This window comes from Nipponia nippon, unplaced genomic scaffold (genome assembly GCF_047370975.1).
Source record: "Nipponia nippon isolate SJK-2023a ecotype South Korea unplaced genomic scaffold, ASM4737097v1 scaffold_5, whole genome shotgun sequence".
NCBI classification, from domain to species: Eukaryota; Metazoa; Chordata; class Aves; order Pelecaniformes; family Threskiornithidae; genus Nipponia; species Nipponia nippon.
This window is the reverse complement of record NW_028262369.1, coordinates 92,657,486-92,679,568: the sequence shown is the minus strand read 5'-3', so window position 1 is coordinate 92,679,568 and position 22,083 is coordinate 92,657,486. Positions and strand designations below refer to the sequence as shown.

General features: G+C 40.0%; 1 protein-coding gene across 1 annotated transcript in view; it reads left to right on the top strand.

Annotated features, from left to right (window-relative positions):
- NCKAP5 (NCK associated protein 5) overlaps positions 1-22,083 on the top strand; it is a 406,910-nt gene that overhangs the window by 4,278 nt on the left and 380,549 nt on the right. Inside the window, exon 3 of the mRNA XM_087733741.1 lies at positions 16,769-16,897. Coding sequence (XP_087589867.1) covers positions 16,829-16,897 — 69 coding nt within the window. The 5' untranslated portion in view covers positions 16,769-16,828. The remainder of the gene's footprint in view (positions 1-16,768; positions 16,898-22,083) is intronic.

The window sequence follows — 22,083 nt, the reverse complement described above, 5'->3', positions numbered from 1 at the left end:
CAGACCCTGAAAAGCAGGTTGAATTATAAAGCAGTGGATAAAAATTATGCTGCTGAAAAATGGTCTGTTAGTATTGACACACAGCAAGAACAAATGCTACTGTTAAACTGCATGTTTGATAAGCTTTCTGCAGGACAACGCTATTTGTTTTCCAGAGCCAAACTAGCCTTGGATAGTGTGCGCACACAATAGGTCTGTGCACAATCAAATGCATTTCACAAATTATTTTCTTTGACAGCGCTAATTGATTATTACAATTTGTCGTTATCTAAATTGTTAAATTCAACAGTTTACCGTATCCTTTTGTTTCTTTGTTGCTCAGACATAATACAAATAGGAAGAGTTAATTACCGCATGCAACAACAGAGGCGAATTTCATTGTCTGCTTCACTTTGATTGAAGCTGTGTTGAATCACCACTGTGGATTTTCAGTAATGGTGGAGAAAAGAAGGAAGCAGGAATTCTTTTGCGATGAAGTTGCTTTTTGGTGGTAGTTAGCATTTGTATTTTGAATAGTATTCTTTTTGCAGCTGGACTATATTGTGCTTTGCTTCGCCTATACTAAGTATTACCTAATTGTGCAAACTGAAATCACATGTGTTCATTGATCCTGTTGGGAATCAGTGGCACTCCTTAAGCAATATAGCACAACTTGACATGAGTAAAAGGATTGCATTTGCTTCTAAAATGACTTACTCCACTAGATATGAGCACTTTGGTTTTTTTCTTCAGTGCTCTGGTGATGGCCAGAGCTGCATCTGCTGGGTAAAAGCAAGTAGTGCTCTTGGTGCAGGAGCTCTAGAGAGATTAAGTGTTGGCTTAATTTATGCAAATTCCTAAAGCTCTGATGTATGCTGCTGTCTTCTAAGATTTGGTGTAACTTTTCTGTAAAATGCAGGATCTTTTCAGCTGCTCTGAAATGATCTGACAAAATGGTTCGTAGTGGTAAGATTTTGGGGGGGTTATTTTGCCAGTAGAGGGCCGTGTTAAACTGGATAAAATAACTCCCGCTTGGTCTCACGTTTTCAGTGAGTAACAGCTTAAAGCATATGGTTGTTTTCAAGGGCAAAATGAGTAAATAATTGGATTTTTTAGAAGCTGCTGAATGATTAATTATTTAAAATCAGAATCACATCACTTTTACAGTACAATGCAGTTCTGTGTCAGTCTAATTAGACTGAATTCTGGTCTTTAAAATACATCATACCTACCTGTTTATTCTAAACTGTTCAAGGTTGATAGATACAGCCCTAATAAGTCATTAAGCTGACGTGATATACAGCAGCAGCATGTGCTTTTGCTATAATGACACAAATGAGAAAAGAATTGTTTTTCAGAGGTACAATCACGTTTGTTTTTGATGTGGCCTCTAAACTAGCACTCATTATTCAGGCTCTAGTGCTGCAGGAGTTGACCTTTGGCAAAATATTTTGTTATCCTCAATCTTTTATACAGGCCTTTTGTGAACTCTGCACAGCTCTTGTTTTGCTGATTGCATTTAAAGTCATTTATTGCACAGTGTTTGCCCTTCTAGCAGATGTTAAAGGATTCCCTGCCTTCCCCTTAAAGGCTACTCCTCCGCAGCATCTAATTATAACCTACACAAAAGATTAACAGATGTTATAATTGTCTTTACTCATTGATTAAATAGTTTCTGCATGATTTGCTCTCTCTTCCCCTCATTGCTGATTTGTGAGGTCTTTCTGGATGAGTCTCATGCATCTGCAATTTGTTAACGGTGGCTGTCTTCACTTTTTAACTTTTTGGGTTTGCGGTTCAGTTTGAGCAGGTTATAAAGATGTTCTTCTGGACAACATGACAGAAATATGTTAAAAACAGGTGCGTGAATAGTTGCTTTGATTCCACACATTCCTGTTTTTCCTCTTCCTTTTAACCATTTCGTCTGAAATGTGAAAAGCAGACTAATTTTAACACACAACTGGAGAGACTGAAAGGGTAAATGCTGAGATTTGCTTAGCAGTAGTTTTGTCCCTATATTTCTGTTGCCACTTGCAGAGGAAATTAGTGGCTGAGGAAACCAGTTTAAGAAGAAAATTCATAGTAGGAGAAAACTTCTAGTAGGGATAGGACCTAGTAAGGGCCCTAGTAGGACCATTAGAAAACTTCAGGTTTGCTTGGGTGTTTTTCTGTGGTTGTCTTCTCTTTTCACCGTCTCACAAAATGAAGGTTACTTGATTCTTGAGCTAACTAATCTCTTCTCTGTTGTGTTCCCGCATTGAGATGAGGGCTCTTTTCTCAGGTGGATCCATAGTCCTTCTACAGCACAACAGTGCCAAGCTTAGCAACTGTTGTTTTATGTTCTTATAAATCTTTTAGCATCTTGAACTAGGTTAGACCAAACAATGCTTCTTTTCAGAGAAGTGAAAGATCTTGCACGTGTATTTTTCACTACTGGGGATTTACTTGTACTTAAATGTCCTTCCCTGTCGTTTGGATTCCATATAACATTTTCCTTACATCTTTCATTGACACAGATGTGTGTCATGGGCAAGTCCACAAAGATTTCCATGATAGTCTCTGAACGTTCCACAGTCCTACGAAGCTGCATCGGTCATAGGGCCTCAGCCTGAAGAGCTCTGCCTTGCTTAGTTCAGAATTCATATAAGAAAGCAAAGTCAATGGAGAGCATTTTCTCACAGGTTCTCTGACAAAACCTCTGAATGGGTTAAGGAAGAGAAACAGATGAAAGGCTTGAGCCTTGACTCATGGGCTTGGTTATTCAAAAGCCATAAAATGTTGTGCTGTTCCCCCTGCCCATCCCCCAAATCCTACTCAAACATAAAACTGTTGCCTCGATTCCTGCTCAGAGAAACCATGTCGTGTTGAGATTGGGCATACCTTCTCCTATCAAAACCCTTTTTGTATTTTCGGCTAAAAAAAATACTCGGGTTCTGTGTGGATGTCTGGGAATATTGGCTCACTTAGTGCAGATTCATGGCTGTGTGGGACATCCTCTGTGGTTCTGCTTTGTCGATACTGTGTGGAAATGCATTCTCTTTATAGTGAACACCATACATGCTGCTGGCTGTGAGATTTTGCAATATAACTTACAGGGCTCTAGGTTTTTATCAGTTTTTGAAGTTGATCTTTTACTTAAAATTCATGAGTTTTATTAGCCTGAATAATCATCTTTGCAGTGCACAAAAGCATTTGTCCGAGGATTCAAAACTGCTCTAGAAACAGAGGTACTTTGTTTGTGGGATTAACAAAGAACACTGTATCCTCCTTGTTTTTAAATGACATCTCAGTGCTCCTGAATACTTCCCATTTATGAGCCGGGGGGAGCAGATTATAGATTCGTAATAAGAAAATTCCAGGGTGCCAACTGCGCTTGCAAAGTGTATTTTAATTATACAGACACCTGTCCACTACCAACTTGTAATATTTGATAGAGGTCACTGAACAGCCAGCTAATGGAAATGACTTTTATTCAATACCAACCTGGTCTGAGTTTGAAACACTGATCCAGAGGTGAAAGGCTAAAATCCCAATTACCAATAATCAGATCTATCCAATCCCCATATTATGCTGGTGGTAAAAGGCCTAGGTGCTCTTTGCAGTTACACATGAGAAACATTTAGAAATTACTGGAAGTTCAGCTAAATCATTAAGGATTTTTAACATCCGCTAGTAGCTGCTACTGAAGGAAAGTATTAAAGCGAAACCTGGTCTAACATTTTAATAAACAGCTCTCTGTTATATCACTGGCCATTAGCCCTAACATTTGAGACTAAGATCTTCATCTTTATTTTAAGGTTGCACAACTAAATGAAAGACAGCACCAAATGAACTGAAAAGAAGAGACGACAGTAGCACAACCTAATAACTTCCTTCCCTTAAGCTACAATTCTGTCATGGTGTTATTGATTGGGAATGCATCACAATGTTCATAGGAAACCATTTCTGTCATTTATATTTACCAATCTTTAATCAAGTGAATTGTTCTTCTCGATTACCACAAAAATCTCCTGTCAGAAGAAAAAGCTTTAAACAGGCATTGATAAGAATTTATCGACTAGTTGATAGTTTTCAGCACAGCCCTGAGACAGGAATGGTTCATAAGGTGCACAGCCATGGGCAGCATGACAAGGCAGAGGCGGGCGTATACCACAAACCCTAGGCAATGTTTTCCTTGCTCTTGGCAGGGAGGTAATCTTTCTTTTTCCCTAGTAAAGCACTAAGGTCTCACTTTCACCCACTGGCTATTGTCTGTTGTGGAATCAAGTTATTCTTCACTTGATTTACTTATTCCTCTCTACCTGAACTCTAGGTTTGGATCCTGTGCCTTACAGGGGGATTCTGAGCCTGGGTGCATAGTTCAAGAGCTTGTAACTCTGGGGAGCATATTTAAGACCCCCCCATGAGGTATCTAACTTAACCAGCAGCAGTAGGAAGCTAGATCCCCTTAGCTCCTATCATACTCAGCTGAGATGGGGTGGCTCACCCAGGTGTGAGGTAAAGCAGAGGTTAAGGTTTAACTCAAAGGATCCTCACCCAAGAAGACAGGAAGGATATGACGCCTTCTTGTGGGTTTAGGACACGCTCTTGGGCAAGAAGTCCCATGAAGACCCCACCTGGCTTTCTCCTTTCTTTCCTCTTCCCCTTCCTGGAGTCCCGTTCAGAGGTCCTCTTCTCTCTGGTAGCTCCAGGTAACGTCACTGTGAGCCAACAGGGAAAACCAAAGGTGAACAGCACTAAAGGCTGCAGCATCCTGCTTAAGACCCCCAACTATTACAGAAAAAAAGAAGCCTGTTCTAAACTTTTTTTTTGTGTGTGTGTGTTTTGGTGTTTGGTGTTGTTTTTGTTTTTTTTTTTTATAAATGCTGCTTTAATGCTTCCTGGTGTGCCCTGCAGGGGAGCAAGGTTTAAAGCCGTGGAGGGAGTTGAGGGTATCTGGCTCGTTGCCTACATAGCTGCTTTCAGTTGGTTGGTGGCAGACTCTGCCTTTTTGTTGGGTTTAATTCTGTCCTAGCTGCATTTCTATGAACAGATTCATTTTGACAGAATAGCCAAGAGGTGAATGAGAACTGAGTGCCTTCTGCTGCATTGTGCACAATTGGGAAAAAGAATCATTCCCCTGTTTGGGTGCGTGGTGATGTACACATCTGGTAGACAGAGAAAAGTAATGACACAGAGCAGCAGCACTAATAGACAGTTTCACTATTAAAGTCTTTGACAAAGTGGAATTATTCTGTAAATGGCACTTATATACACTATATATTATTACCTTCACAGTATAGCAGAGAAACTGAGATAGCAGAAGTCAGTGAATCAACCTAAACCACCCACTCGAGAGCAGGGATCCAATTCAAAATATGGGCAAACACTTAGGGCTTACCTGAAAATAACCAAGTACACTTTCTTTCTTCCTTGCTTATGTCCGAAACTGTTTCTATCCCCCACCCCCAAAATTAATAGACCTTATGCAGAACAAAATACTTAAACTTATATTTAGTCTCAAAATGCACTTTAAAATCTAAAGTGGATCAAAGCGGATCGCTTAAAACATGCAAGTGTATTAGTGCTTTTCCCTTCCCCACTAAAAATACTTTTTTTTTTTTTCAGTTGAAATTCAAGCTATACAGTAATATTGAATAACTTTGGTTATTCCAAGACTGGAGGTGCATAAACTGTAATCTTAAAAGCTTTATCTAAACCTGTGCACCATTACTTCCAAGAAATAATCTAGGAAAAAAAAAAAACCCATATTTGAGGCATTAACATGAATTCTATAAGAAAAAGTGGGAGAATAATCCTGTGCCAACCCAACTGTTGCTACTGTAAGCAAAAATATCTTTCAGATTTTAGTGAATGAGGAACTTCTGAAATGTCAGTAGGTTGTTTTTGTTTTCTTTTGTGCTACTTTTGGTGGTTTAATGATTTTTACTTTGCATTCTAAACAGACAGATGAGAGAGAGAGACTAGAGAATTTTAATAATATGCCTCCTCTCTTTCTAATATTTTCTAGATAGTACTGTATCCATAATCCCAATGTGTCGGATTATTATCTGTGATGGCAGACTATATGTCCTCTCCCATTTCACTTGGTAGAACTGAGTGCAGATGAGTTAAAGACTGGTAGAATGACATAAAACATAGGAGAGTTATGAACCTTTTAAGTAGGAAATTCATGAATGTTTTTTAATTTACATTTTTATTAGATTTCTGGCAGATGGAAAAATTAGAAATCAGTGTGTGACAGCCAGTCTTCACACAGAAACTGGAGTAAGCACTGCCGGCAGCTGACTGCATGGGGCTCTTTTTTCCCCCCAAAGCAAAAGCCTTTCACTCTAATTGTCTCTAATGTGGATCAACCACTGCAATGTATAAAGAGAGATTCTGAGAAGAAAGGGAAACAGGGCTCTTTTCTTCCCCATCAGGGTCTTCAGACAACTCATTCCTGGCAGCATCCTCACTTTCAGTATATTTTATTGTACTTCATCCTGCCTTATTTTTTTATATGACAAGTGTTTCTTTGATTCTCTGGGAATCAATCTGTATTGGATTTCACTTTAGGTAATTTCTTCAAATACTCAGCATCATTTCCCCCTCTTTATTTCCTTTCAGCCTGTTGTCAATAACCTAATCAATTCCTCACTGTCTCTAGTGTTAGTATATGTCCCTCAAACTTGCGTAGATGGTCATTCCTTCCCATTTTAGTCTCCTCTTTGTCCTTGTTTGAAACTACTATGAAGGGACTTGTTAATCGTTTCCCACCAAGTCAATACTTCAATTGTCTTTGATCCTATTGTCTGAATTCCATCAAGTTTGTCTATATACTTTTGGCCCAGAACTGAATTCAGCGTTTGAGATGAGATTGCTCTGGAATTGGTGAAAAAGAGGTGAAGGGCTGCTCAGTATGCTGGCACTGTTCAGTGTTCTGCCAGTGTCTAAGGAAATATGGATGAGGGCAGAACATCTTTCATTTTTAACGTTTTCATAATAGTTTTCTTGGCCATAAACTGAAGATAGAGTTTAATCAATGTCTATCTGTTCCTTTTAATTTTGAGGTCTTGATATCCCACAGTCCTACATGCTCTGTTGTCTAAGAATAAAGTGAATTTGAATTGGCCAGGGAAATCTCTCTGGAGTTTTTCTTTATGTATGCTCGTTGAGGTATAGGGAATGCATCCCACAACAAAACTGGAGGTGGTAGAGCTGAGTCGTACCCTGTCTCCTTTCTGTTGTGATCACGAGCATGAAGGAAAGGTGTCACTGAAGGGTGTTTGGGAACGCTGGAGCTGAATTCTTTTGCGTCTGATCCTTGGATGATGTTAGGTCGGCTGAAATCAGAGTAGACTTCTAACTTCTGCAAAGGCTGAACAGCTGGGGAGCCAGCTGAAGGATTTTAGTGCCCACCCTTACAGGAGCTAAGTTAGTTCTGACACCTCCAAATTCAGCTCCAGTACTGCATCTCTTTTATGTGTCTTGTCTGTAGCAGTGAACAGAGGTGACCACAGAGTCCCAGGAGCTGCAGCTGTAGTTATAGCTGGCCTAACTGTACAGATTTACAGGACTCAGTGAAGGTAATTGCACAGCAAAATGAGTAGTATATGAGGAATTTTTCTGATAAAAATATCAGGTGCGGGAAGCACGTGGAGCTGCTCGGCCTAATGAGGCTACATGTTCTTGCTTTGTTGCCCTGCTACAGCCCATTCTTTCCAACCAGGGGCTCAGTTCTGGTTTGACTGGCACTGGAAGAGATTGGCACTGTCTTTCCCTGTTCTTCCACTGGGTGGACTTCAGTCATGGTGGGGTGGAGGGGCTATTTTCAGATTATGCAGATGGACGAGATGAGCCCTTTCTCAGTTACCTTCTTCCTGGACCACGGAGGGATGGCATATTTCACTGTACCTTATCCTCCCTTATTTTTCATATGACAGAAAGGGATTATGAGCTTGATTGAGCTTCTTTTCTGGGCTGTTACTGAACTAATACCTTCATTATAAAGTTATTGCCTGTAATGTAAGGATAGGCCCTGGTCCACTGGGAGTGTCTGTACAGCAAGGCAAAATGTGAGACACCATGTTACAACCCGCAAAGCCCCAGATTCATTAGAAACAAATTCTGCAGTCTAGACATTGCAATATTCCCTCTCATGTAAATGACTTTAGTTATCTAAGGAGGATGTGCAGAGATGGGTGATGAAGATGATCCTAGTTACTGAGGAAAGATTTTTACAATACTTATTTTATAATGAGAGTTTTCCTTTGAGCCACGTGAACATTTTGAAGTGTTATCCAGTGCTCTGTGGAGTAAAACCAGATGTCTGAACACTATCACTGAGTTAAGATGATTTTAATAATTCTTCATATCCATGAGCTGAAATACATCAGTAAATAAATGATCTTTCATTCCTTTCATCTCTGCTGCTGGGGAGGACCAAACCAAGTAACATTCACTTGGGACGCTTCATCTCACAAAACTGCTTTCCTTCATCAAAATGTACTGTTAGAAAATGTTTGTTACAAAAGACGTCATTTTGCAGTTTGTGCACAATAAGCGAATGAGAAACGAGAGAGGCGATAGTGACAAAAAGCTCCTAAGTATATTCAGTCTCTGGTGTCTGACGGGCTTGTGTTCGGATCACGGCGTCATCCTGTGACTGTTGCGACCACCGTCCCTTTTAGTGGTGCAGGTGGAAGGGGTGGAGCGTGCACAAAGAACTGATGATTTTTAGTGGTCCCTCTGGACTATGATTAGGACAGATGGGCAGGCAGAAGAGATGCTGACTGAAATGCATCTGTCTCAAAGAAGGGATCTTTAGGCACATTTCACAAGCTGCTAGTTCCAGTTTCAAAAATTGAGTTGGTAATCGACCATTGCTTCCAGCAGAGACCCCCATACAGGTCTTACGTGTGGGTTTGAAATTCTTGGACTTTCTTGAGTAGTGCCTTGATTTACACCAATGAAAGAAAAATGAGAAGGAAACACAAATCAAACTGAGCAATATGTAGGAAACTTGACTATATATTTTAAATTCTTCCCTCCAGTTAGTTGTCTGTCAGATCGATTCAGATGTTGATTTAATTGCATGCATTTTTCTGAACACTGCAACATATTAGATGAACATGTATGAATTTGGTACGTTATCTTTCTTGGTCTCCTAAAGCTGCATGCCACTTTCTCTGATGAAGTTTTGTAATTCAGTGTTTGAAACCCAATGAGATTCCCATTTGGCTCTCTGCTGCCAGCCAGCCACTTTACCATGAGAAACAGCTAGCTCTAATAATGATGTACTAGATTACAGAAGTTGCATCTAGCATTTCATGTTTATCAGCCTTAAGCCAGAAAACGCCAGAGGCATCTTTATTGGGATATAAATGGGACATTTGTTTTTGAACATCAGAATCTCCACAGAACCCTTTAGGTGTGTGAAAAGTAGCAGTTCCCCGAGTGAAGTTTCCTCAGGTCCTGGAGTTCAGCTTCTCCAGGTGCCTGGAACTGCCTGTTCCTGACCTAAGCTCAGCTGTGGTTCTCAAGGGAGACAAATGTGCGTTGAAGCCCCCAGAAGCAGCTGATGCTGTAGCTGTGTTCAGACCGTGCCTTTTGTGGATTAACAGCCTAGATTGCAAAACTTCACTGGAGGAGGCTCAATGGTTAAGGAATCTATCTTTACCATACAATAACCTATAACATATAATTTATAATAGTATATAGTAATAAATAATATGTAATAATGAGAGGTTACAAACTCACCCAAGAAAAGGGAGCTTTGGATCTAATGTTTTCTTGAGCCTGAATAGCCTCAGTTTTGCTTGGATATCCTTTTCTTGGCTGCAGGTCTTACAACATTCAGGAGGATTTGATTTCAGTGCAGAAACTAAGGATACACAAACACCATTGTCATAATCTATTTTTTATTGATGATAACACTGTAATATATCTTTTTCTTCCATGCTGATCAGTTGCTATCTTGACAACAGATTCATGCTTTCTGTCTGCTTATCTTTCATCATTTTCATCTCAATAATTTTATTGCATGATATGAATGCTTCATATGTCCCATAAAAGCAAACAGGGGAGGGTAATCCTTTGACCTTTCCAACATTCTTTGGTGTAATTTACTGGCGATTCTTCTCCTCCCTGCGGCATGGCCCTGGAACCCCATGATAAAAATGGACAGCCAATCCAAACAGAAAATGCTGAAAAGGTTAAAGCTTTGATTATGTTAGTCTATAAATGTTCATAGTCTTTTTTTTTTTTTTTTGCCAGAAAGAAAATGAGAGCTGAAAATGGCAATGGATGAATCATGTTTATTACTGAATACGGAAATGATATCCGTTCAACCCGTTCTTGTTAATGCTGAAAGAACGTAATCTTGTGCCCTCTCGTTTTATATCACTGCAACCCACCTTATCCTCTTAAATGAATGCGTGCATCCATTTAATTAACCTGGTGAGATACTGAGATATAAATCTTTTAAATGCTTCTCATGCAATTCATCTTGACAGCTGTCATAGTAATAACATCTTTAATGCCATATTCTTTATTTTCTGATTTATTGAAATTCCTGGTATTATTTTGAGCACACTGATAGGTTTGCTAGATTTAAGCCCTTAATCTTAACTTGTTTAAATCCTAGAAGCAATGCTATAGAAGGCTTTACTGGTTGTTCAGTTTGCTGAATAAGTGGAAGATTATCTTGCAAGAAGAAAGCATAAATGTACATTGAAAACTGTGGTTGAAACAGAGTGGAATTTAGTAGCTGAGACGCTTTATTTTAAATGCTGTGTTTCTAGAACATTGTACTAAGAGTCTGTTCTTTGCTGGCAAGTGATCACCAGTCAGAAAGTGCTTGAGACCATCCTATGTGCTCTGCTGATTCCCTTTCAAGGGATGGGGTAAGGGCAGGAGAGATCCACAGCATCTGGCTCTCAAATTACTCAACCTTCAGTTTCTTTGTAGAATGCCATGTGTCAGTGTCATCACACTTAATTAAAATCACAACAAAGATGAGAAGGTTCCTTGTCTAGCTCCAGCCCTTCCCACGCTTCCTTGGGGCTACTTTATCATGGCCTTGTGGATGACCACTGGACAGTTTTCAACCAGAACTAGAGGACTACTGGATTAGGGACTGTATTGGATCACAAAATAACTTGCAGGGCACGGCTGGCTCTGTGCGCTGCCTGTACAGTTCCAACATCCTTTGGAACGGTTTTAGAGATTGTGAGAAATTTGGACCATATCAAAATGAATTATCCCACAGGAAAACAAAAAAAAGAGGACTAGGAAAGAGGCTTTTTCTATCTAGATATTTTCTGACTTGACATATTTTATTCTGACTAGCTTTGGAAAATTACATTAAAATATCTAGATATGTAGGCAGAATGGTTCAGCAGTGCTGTGTTTGCTGCCTTGTAATTCCCATAGTATTCTACTTACCTAAGCATTTTAGGTTCTTGCATTGGAATTTTTGTAATTTAATTAACTCATTAATGCTGGCACATGGCACATTCTCCTTCCCTCTCTGCAAAAATGCAGCTTGCTTATCTAAATAGCAACCTAATCCAGTGGGTGTGAATGTACAATACATACATTAGCGCTAACAAACTGCTGACCAGTCTAAGCAAATACCTGGGAGTATTGGGCATTAGGCAGCCAGGCCCTGCATACAGCATTGCTTTGAAATAGACCATGGGTGAAACAAAAAACATTTAACTAAGTTTCAGGTTGCACAAATGCAGATATCACTGTAGTTTTCTATTTCCCAAGTGTTGAAGTTTGAAACATCAGCTCAAAAGTGAATTTTGGAATTATTTTTCCACTTTATCACTTAAAGTCATGACCAGGCTAAATACCATGGAGGGGAGAGATAGGGGTGTGGTAATGAAACCATTTCCATGGCTCACTGTTAATCACTAGGCAGAATTTTCTCGTCTTTTGTGAAGGTGGGGTTTTCTGCCGTTACTGCTCTGATGGTTTGAACACTCTACTATTTTAAAAAAAAACATGGGAAATACTCAAAAAGCTTAGTACAAACCTAGCATTTTTGACTGGTCTAGGCCTGGGAAGATAAATGTAGTGATTTTATAGAACTGAACAATCTTTGATCTGTTGAATACACATCAAGTCCATAATTCTGGGATCTTTTTTTTTTTTTCCTTCCAGTTGTGAGAAGGCTCAGACAAAGTGTACCATACTTATTTCTACTCCTTTTCCTACAAATACCGCAACAAAAGCCAGCATACACACATTGGTGTTAGCACCAGAGTCAGCAAAAGAAACACAGCCAGACAATGACAGATTCGATTCAATTCAATTAGGTTCTCAGGGAACTGAATCGCTACAGAAATTGGTAATGAGATATAAAATCTTTCACCTTTAGGTCACCTGTTCATTCTAACTAACATTTGCGTTGATGACAATTTTTACTTTCTCATAGCTGCTTCCTGACCTATGCTAGTGATGTTATTCCTCTTCTCCATTCATTGCTGAGAGATAATACCAGTTCTGGTTATTCCCTTTCAACCCTACAGTATGGCTGTTGAACAAGCGGGACTGTCAGAGTAGAAAAAGTGCTTAAAGGTGATCACTCTATAACTTTGGCCTCATTCTGCTCCCCAACAGTTTGATGTCCACGTCACAAAACCTGTCCTCTCCTTAACACCTCAGAAAGACAAGCAGACTGCTGAGAGGGAATACCTTGCTGCCCTACGGGTGTTTTGCCTTCTGGCAGCGTTAAGGTCTGCAAAGCAGAGGGCGAGGAGGCCACGTTATATCCCGAATTTAAACGAAAGGAGGCTAGTTTGCGGAGCTGTCGCTTTTGTCATGTGTCATGACTGCTAAATTTGTACTAATTTGTAAAAGAAAAATAAATACAGTCCATTTCCAGTTACCAAAGAGATATACTGTGTGCTAGTTCCCAGCTGGCATATGCTGGCATAGCTCTGTTGAAATGTAACTGCAGTTTCAAACAGTCTGAAAATATCTTGGATGCTTATCTAAGGAATATAATGATGTATGTTTTCATCAGCTAAAGCAATATACATCAATCATCCTATGTTACTACTAGAAATGAAGAAGGTATTATAATCCAAGAAATTTCTTGCATAGATTTTTCGAGAGCGCTTTTCTATGTTAATCACACCGTTTCTCTGGGGCATAGTTTTAGAGCCATCTCCTGAAGTAATGAACATTCTTCTATTAAGTACTAAAAATACTGCACTTTAGGATAGATAATCAAGCTGATGCCTCTGGCTTGCTGCCTTTATGAACAGCGAGGGTATGCTGTATTGAAGCAAGATCCCACTTAGGTCTTCCCCCGAGAGTTTTTTTTGTGTCCGTACAAAATCTTCTTCCCTGAGTTCAACACAAAACTGAGAAGACAGTAGGCAAACATCTGGGACCTGCATTCTCTTAGACCGATCCCCATACACTTCTTGAGGATACAGGCTTAATCGCCGAGTGCCTCTAACTGCAGCGCCTTCCCCAATATGCTCAGCACAGATGAAGTCTATAGTCCCTTAGAGAAGAGTCCTACAGTGGAAAAATTTCCTGCAGCGCGAAGAACTGTAAGATGTGCCCCCGAAGATTTGGCAACGTACATGTGTGAGTGCAGTATCAGCAAAGACACCATAAATCAGAAGTGACTTTGCAGTAGTTCACAGTTCAGCCGAGCTAAATGGGACAGTCAGGGTCTAAATGCTGATCACTGGGGTCGCTGCTGTAAAGATATCGACAGGCAAATTGGTCAGGGAAGGCAGATAAATTTCTACAGTCTGTTCTCTTGGTAACACAAAAATAGTATTTCCGATGATTGGGCAAACTGATTCTTGGCGCTTTTACATTGCAAGACTGTTCCATCTGGACAACTGTTCTCCTCTGCTGAGCTTCCCAGGGGATGTGTTACCCCCATTTTGAATTGTTGTTAGTCTTTTGGTTGGTCTCAGAGGAAGAGAGGTTTACTTGGGAGAATCGTTTTTTCTCTGTGACAAGTAGTATGATGCACAAAAATGACCATTCCAAGATGAAAAGTTGTTCTGTTTTTGTCGAGTACTTCACTCTGATGATCAGTTTTGTTTAAAGGCCTCCTGAGTTGGGTACTTTGAGGCACCAGCATATGTTGGTACAGGCGATGTACGGTATTATCTTGTCTGATAATTATCGTTGAGTCAAAACTTTAAGTGGGTTCAGCCTTAGGTTGTTAACTCTTCCGGAGAGATCCGTGACAGCTTGCTAATGGTAATATGCCCAGAGATTTGAGCTTCCGTGGTGTGTGTGGGGGAAGGAGTGGAGTCTGCAGGTCTGAAGCTGCTTCATCATTACATGAGTAGGTCCACGTGCTGTGCTAGGTAGGGCTACAGTAAATCCACTCCTTGAAGTGCCCAAGGCAGCATAGCATATAAACCATAAGAATAATTAATAATAATCCTTTCTCCTTTTACTTCTAAACTAGGATTTGGGGTGGTTCCACCAAATACCTGCAGATAGAAGCTTCAGGCACTTATTCATGTTAAATACTTGACCTTCTACGGTCAAGTAGACGGTAGAATTGGCTCTGACTGTAGCTATTACTAGCTCACTCCTAAGTGGTTCTGTGCTCACTGATCAACAAAGACTCCCTCGGTGGAAGTCATGCTCCCCAGGCAGGATGAACGCACAGAAGAATGATACAAAGATTACATAAGGTCTTTCTTTTGCTGATTTCTGACATAATCGCAAGAGCAGTGTAATACATTGCCTCTGTGTTTGTTCAAATCTATTGTGGTATTTCTTTTGAGACATGATAGCTAATCAGGAAACAATGATAATTATGTGATAGCACACCATTGAGATTCCTTATTAGCTGAATTAAAGAGTGGGTGTAGCTTTGGGATTGGTACTACAGAAAGGAAGCAGGGGCTTACATGTAAACCCGGAAAAAAAACACGAGGAAGGAATGATCACAGTGCACTAACTGAGATTTTCCTACCATTGTGTGTACATTTTCTTACCGCATGTGTTCTTTAGATGAATGTGTCTAAAGGCTGATTTTTATCTGTTTTGGTGAAAATGGTCTGAATTCTGGTCTTGCTTAAGTGAAAGCCAGAAGTACAAAACAAGTGTAGGAGACACCAGGTGCTGTTTAATAGAATGCTGAATTTACCACTGGATGGCTTGGTAGCTGGGCCAATTACGGTTTTCCCGTGGGAATTGTTTTACAAGAGCAGTCCCAGTTGCGATGTCCACATTGTACCTGGTCATCCCGGTTTGCGTGCCTCTGGGAGCCCTCTGAATTCCAGCTGGCTTCGGAGGCTGAGCCTGGGGCACCCTGCTCTCCTTGCAGGCAGCCTGTGCTTGGCCCATATTCAGGCTCCTGCGTGCCCTCCTGGCAGAGCATCTGGGGACAACTTGAGGCAAGAGTTGCGGTGGTTTTATCTGCTTGATATCGCCACAGCAACAGATGGGATCGTTCACAGGTGCATGAGAAGTCAAGTCTATCCATAGGCATGCAGATACATCTGGAGGGCACATACAAGGCTTCTTTTGGGAATGCCAGCTGTGTCACCCTACAGCCAAGCCCAGCGGTATTCATGCGTCACCTGGCTGTTAGTGACTGAAGGTGCTGTTCGCAATAAGTAAAAAGGATCAGAAACAGACAGGTTTGTCTTTTGCTTAGTCTTGTTTTCCAGTCAAATGCAATGAATTTCTCTAGGTTTAGCATAGCACTGTATAAATATCTCAGCCTTACCAGAATTATGTTTTCAGATAGGCTTCCGCATCAAATCTTGACTAAAAAATGTGGGCAAATACTTGTACTGAAACCTCTTTGTCTTTAATGGGAGTTAGCCCGGATTAAGAGACATAGGATGTTGCCCTCTGATACAGTAAATGCAGTCACTATGAGAAGCAGGAGAAAATTCCTGTATTTGCTTCTGTATTTATGAGAGTATCTGCCTGCCTTAGTTTAGGCTAGGTTCTGATTTCTGTTATTCTACTCCTTTCTGTAAGTCCTGAATAAATTCATTAGCTTTGCCCACGTTCGTGAATCACACACAATAAATATTACCTTAAAATACAAACTAAAACTTTCAAATACAGATATCATCAGGAACATCAGGAAAAGAGAGAGCTGGTAGTTGTTACTTGTAAGCTGTGGCTTGGTTTTAGTAGAAACTATCAGCTAGGAATAACCCAACCCTACAAAACTGGAAAGACTAATTCCCTCTGTGAGAACTTTACAGGGTGAAGTTCCCCGGCCATTCTGTACAGGCAGTGGGACTGTCCGATTATCACAGCAGAATCTTTGACCTTAAAAATGTAAGGAAAGTGCTGAGGGCATTCATCTCTCACGAAGGATAATGGCAGTTGAAAGCTTTTAGAACTCTTCAGGATTAGGTCCAAAATTTGTGCATCATAGTAGCAGCAGGGATGTGCCAACAAGCAGGGCTTACTGAGGAGTGCAATTAATGTGAAACGAGTTGTTTCCTCCTCACCTCCCCGGCCCCAGGTAGTTCATTGGCTCTGCAAATCCAGCTCCCAGTCTGGTTCAAAAGAGACCATGAAAACATGGGGTGTATTGATAAAGACAGTAGTAGAAGATTTTTTTTTTTTTTTTCTTTGAGAAGTGACCCAAGCATATTGGTAATATTTGTGTCTGGAGAGTTTAGCTTTTTTGGCACAGAAAACTTGTTCCTGGAACACAGCCTACTACAGACACAAAGTCATTAGCTGCTGGGTTATTACAAAGTTAATGATGAAAGACAGAAACTGTTAAGTAGGATATTGAAATGTGCATTTAATTTTTTTTTTTTTTCTTTTTCAGTGATTCTGGAAACAGTCTGACATTTCTAGTTGATCAAAAGGAAAACAAATAACCTCAGCTATGGAGAGAAAGAGACAGCTACAGAAAAGGGAATATGGGAAAAGACTTTCTCTGGACAGCAGTCTTGTGGTAAGAATGAATATTTACTGAATTTACTGAATATATATGTTCTGTCATAAAAATATAGTTGTTAAGAGGCAATACTCAAATGATGTACATTTTAAAGGTGTTTATCTATTCATCACAATATCACAGCCTTTTGTGATTTTTAAGATTCTCCAGGGCAAAAGTGCAGGAGGAATTTTACAGCACCCTAAATAGAAACATGTCATCATGTAGAAGCATGTCCCTGAATTCAGTGGATTTACACAAGAAAGAAATCCAGACAAATATACCAAACTTGTAATTAAAATCCTACTCAGCCTCTGTGGGATCACTCTGTACTGCTTTATATTTAGTGTATGAGAGCTGTGGGTAGCTGAGGTCATCTAATCAGAGATGCTTGTTTTACTATTGAGGATACTAGGAAAAATTTGTTCACTGTAGTGAACGTATAAACTACTGTAATGTCACCTGAAAGAGAAACGTAAATGCCATGTGCTGTAAAAGAATTGTTTTTGCTATACATATGACTTGAATTCATTGAGATTGTATTCTAGATTTATTTTTAGTTAATATTTTCAAATGATGACTGAGATTCACAAGGAGTTTTTATAGCTGTACTATGGATACATGACCAGAAAATGCTCGCAGATGTTGAACAGTTGTGTAACAGGATAAACACACCAATATGAAGTACTCAGCATGCTAGTGTAACAAATACTGGAACAAGAAAAGGTGAGAGAGCCAAGGAAATGCATGCCATCTCTTTGACATTCACATAGGGTGCCTTCTGAGGAAGAAGTTTGTTCCTGTGTGTTGACAATAGAGCTGCCTCTTTTTTTTGAGTACTCGTATTGCTGGGACTGATGCTGGGAAGTGCTGGAAGCAGGTGGATTTGGCACTGGTGGCTGCAAGGGCTGAGTTCAGGGGTCACTAATGAACACCGGTTTAGCTCCTCAAATGAAAGTCACAAATGTTAAACTTTGCCCAATGAACTGTACTACTTCACTCCTAAATAACAAGTCAAATAATTCATGAAAGAGTACTTGATTAATGTGAGGAAAGGACAGCAGCAAGGTAACAGGATATTAGAGAATAACCAAAGACTCCCTTCCCAGAACGTACCAATAGTCATCAGAAGTCCTCATCTCTGACTCCTTGAGCAGATATTTCTCATCTCCGGTAACATCTCCTTACACACAAATAGTGACTGTGGGATCCCAGAGCCCTGTTGCCTGCTCTCCCGGGTAGCAGGGCTTCATCCACGCCTCTGTGAACCCTGCTGCGTGAGCTGCCCACAGCCCACTCCAGCCAACCTCTCCTGTCTTGCCTGCACTGCGGCTTGCTGTTGAGATTTTCTCCACCAAAAAGGCTGCAAAGACCTCCTAGAGAGTAGCAGCTCTCCTGTGCCATCTCCTTGGTCTGACTTCTGCATCCCTATGCTGTAATGTGTTGCCCTAATTTGTGGTGACCATTTGTCTATGGCAAATTTAAGATAAGTCTACCTTGAATTTTACACATTATTACAATTATGTAATTTCCTTCATCTTATACGATACTTGTGTTTTGTTTTTTCAAAGTAGAAAGCCCATTGACATGCTAAAAGCAGTGGCTACGCGTTGAGCAGGTTTCAGTCTATCCACTGATGCCTTTCATTCATTACATCCCTTTATTTTGAAAAATAAAAAAAGTGTGAGAGGAATAAAAGTTGTGAAGAGCAGTGAGTTCTCCCCCAGCCTCAGAGCTGATCTCAGGACCACAATGAGAAGCTGTCTAAGCTCCCTCCTGTTGATGCCTTGCAGCTCAGCGCTCTGATGGTGAGACGTGGCCGTTTTCAGGTTGTTCAGCCTGCAACAAAACCTGCCTTCTCGGCTTGCACGCACTCAGCAGGCCACATCATGGTCCCAGCGCTATTAAAATGATTTCAGTTGTCCTCTAGCTTGTGGGCAGAGAAGGTAGGTTTAGTACGAACTCACAATTTTATCTAATACAGTCAGAGTCAAACAAAATGTGTCAGGTTTTGTATGCTCAGAAGTGTGTTTATTCCCAGGGCCAACCTCTGTTATTAGTTCTAGGCATGCACACCCCCGAAACAGACTCCAGCCTAAATCCTGCAGCTAAAATGTACTGCTGCGATCCAAACAGTCAGCCACGAACTATCAATATTTATCTGGAGAAAAGAACAACACTCATAGAAACTGTGTACTGAAAGCTAAGGGAAATGCTAGCAATTGTGAATTTTGCACAAAGATATTGCTTAATATGGCAAATCAGTACTGTTTTTCCCTAAATGTTTTCACTGATGTGACGGACTAGATTCAGCCTTCACTTAATGCATTAAGATCGAAACTTTCTTTTCCCTGAGGTGATAATGTGGTCTGCTGTGTGGATGGGAACAAGGAACTAGGTATTTCTGGCTTCCAGTCCCACCTCCTGCTAGTTTGGACTTAATTTATAGCCAAGATAGCGCATTATGCTTAATTCTTACCCTTTCCTATCAGTAAGGGGGGAGCAGAGAGAGACATTTGCCAATGTCATAGGGAATACTGTGTGTGTAACACCATCGAAAGTGCTTTGTGTAATAATCAGTGCTACCTGTATGTGAAAATGCACATAAGGACTTAATTAGAGGTGAAACAGAAACTGTGGCTGTATGAGAAGGTGATGCTTTCTCCCTGCTCCTCAGCAAGTGGTAAGTAGAGTGGGAGATTGTACACAGCTGAAAAACAGTCTTCAGGCACTGGCTTGAGGTCAATGAATTTATGCCAGTATGTGCCAGCTGAAGATCTGTGGCTGATTAGCCCATATTGGTGTGAGAGTGTTGAAGGAAACATGTGAGGGAAAGAAATATTGCAATATTTCAATATTTTGAACATATAAACCCATCATACCATCAGGCTGACACACCCAGTTTTAAAATAATGTCTTCTGCTACGCGTGGCGTTTACAGGTTATATTTGCCTGTAGAGTTTCTTAGTGCATACATCCATTTTCAGTACTTGTGTATTACAGGTCAGTGTCTATCGAAGCTCTATATTGAGTAGAATATGTATAACTAGATTAGAGTGTCATGCATACATTTAATTAGAAACACGTGAGCACTGTTCATTGTTTACTGCCAGCTATTATTTCATAACAACTTGGGAGAGACATTTTGAGACTCGAGTGCCTTCAGCAGCCTGTTAGTAAATCACACTGGATGCCCTGTGACTCCATGAAATTCAACAAAGCACTTTGTATTCTTCTTATTTTCCCTAAATTCCTATTCTATCATACTTTCTCTTAATCATTGCCTTCATATCGTATGTCTGTCTTCATTACCCTTGTATCCACTCTGTTACCAAATTCCATCTGAGCACTATGTTTTAGGCCAGTCCCCTGCCTGCACAAGTCCTTACGTCTCCCTTCCCATGTCTCTTCCCAAAGGTTTTGGGTTTAACCTCTCAGGCATTCAGGACTGGATACTCTGCTTGGAAAATCTGGCCCTGATTTGCTCGAAAGCAGCTTCATGTTTGGTGGAGTCTTCCAGCATTATCGTATCTCAGAAAGAATTCTGATTTCTGCGTGTTTCAAGGAAACATGTTTCTACTCTTGCACTCTGAACCGTGAGACACAAATAGGCGTTTCTGATAACATTCCTCACCCTGCCTGGCTGTGCTGCTTTCCCATCTGCATCAGATTGTAATCTTCTTTTGGAATGTTTTTTCCATGATTTAATCTACAAGTATTGCATAGTGATATTTAAAATGAAAAAAATTCCCTCTTCCTCCCTCATCTCTTAGACTCTAAATATACAGGCTACAATGGTATTTGATGGAAGATCGAGAAAAGGAGAGTTGTTTCTGGGGGGGGAAAAAAACACATGGCCTCAAACTCCTTAGAATATGGATCTGGGCCTTCAAAATATGAACAAAAATTTCATCGCTGTTTTGTATTCAGGCCTATCCCATCAAAGAATTAGTTTCAGGCTTCAAATGAGGAGGATCCATTTCAGAAACATCCTTCAAACAACATGCTGGTGAGAAATTTCATAGATGTTAAAACACTCTTCCTTACACTATAGGCACAGTCACTACTTTTTGATCACATCAGATAAAGGAGAAGAGTTCAGTGTTGTTTCGTATACTATTCTACCCCTTTGCAGCTGGTGTCTTGGGGGAATAAGCTTTACAATGACGGCAAATAAACCTTTTTAAAATTAAAAAACATAAATGCACAAATACGTTCATAGAATGTGCTTTGTAGGACTTTTTTTTTTTTACTGAGTGATTACGGGTCTCATGAATATTTAAATTAATGCTTTACTGGAAGTTAGTAGTTTGAAGCCATGTATTTTAACAAGATTCAGAATCCTGCCGCTGTTAAGAAATGCCAGATAATGCAACAGAGGACTCGACACAACTGCCGCTCAGGTCGCAGGGGAGTCTTGCTGTTTGCTTCAATGAAATTAGGTCCTTATCAGCTTTTAGTCCTAATATCACAGGTATTGTTCCAAAAATCTCTTGTATAGCCAATGGCTGTTACTGCTCTGTAGGTTTCCAATATTGGCAATAGGTTGGAGATTTTTTTAAATACCCAGACACTCATTTACATTTGCAGACAAAGCAGATAAGCCTGCAGTGACGATAATGTTTTATAGCTTTTATATTCAGGTGAAACAATTACGAAATATTAACTTCATAGCAGTTCTTGCAGGCAATTCTATAAGATCAGTTAAAGAAAATAATACCTTTGTAATTTCTGCCTGATATTTGGAAACCAAAACGTACTACTCAAGAAGGATATACTTTTTGCAGTTTCAATATAATTTTATACTACCTTATTGTTTCATCTGTTGTACAAGTGATACTACTGTATTTTGGCTTTATAAAGTTTTCTTCTGCAAATTGATTACAATCAAAACACCATAACTCTGAAAACTTGTTTGAGGTAGGAGGACTAAAGAAGATCTCTGATTCTTTTTTAGTTCTATATAACAGGTCTCTGTCCCATTATATTATTAAACATTAGTAAATCTATTTTATACTATATATGATATAAGATGACAAGATAGACGGCAATCGGAGAGCAAAGTGGAACTCTGTCCTTCTGGATTGCTACGTAAGAAATTGAGACTAAGGCCATTGCTGTTATTGCCGCAGTACTTCTGTTTAGAATGAAAATAAACTGCAAAATTCATAATGTTGATGGAATATATTTATTTGCGATACATT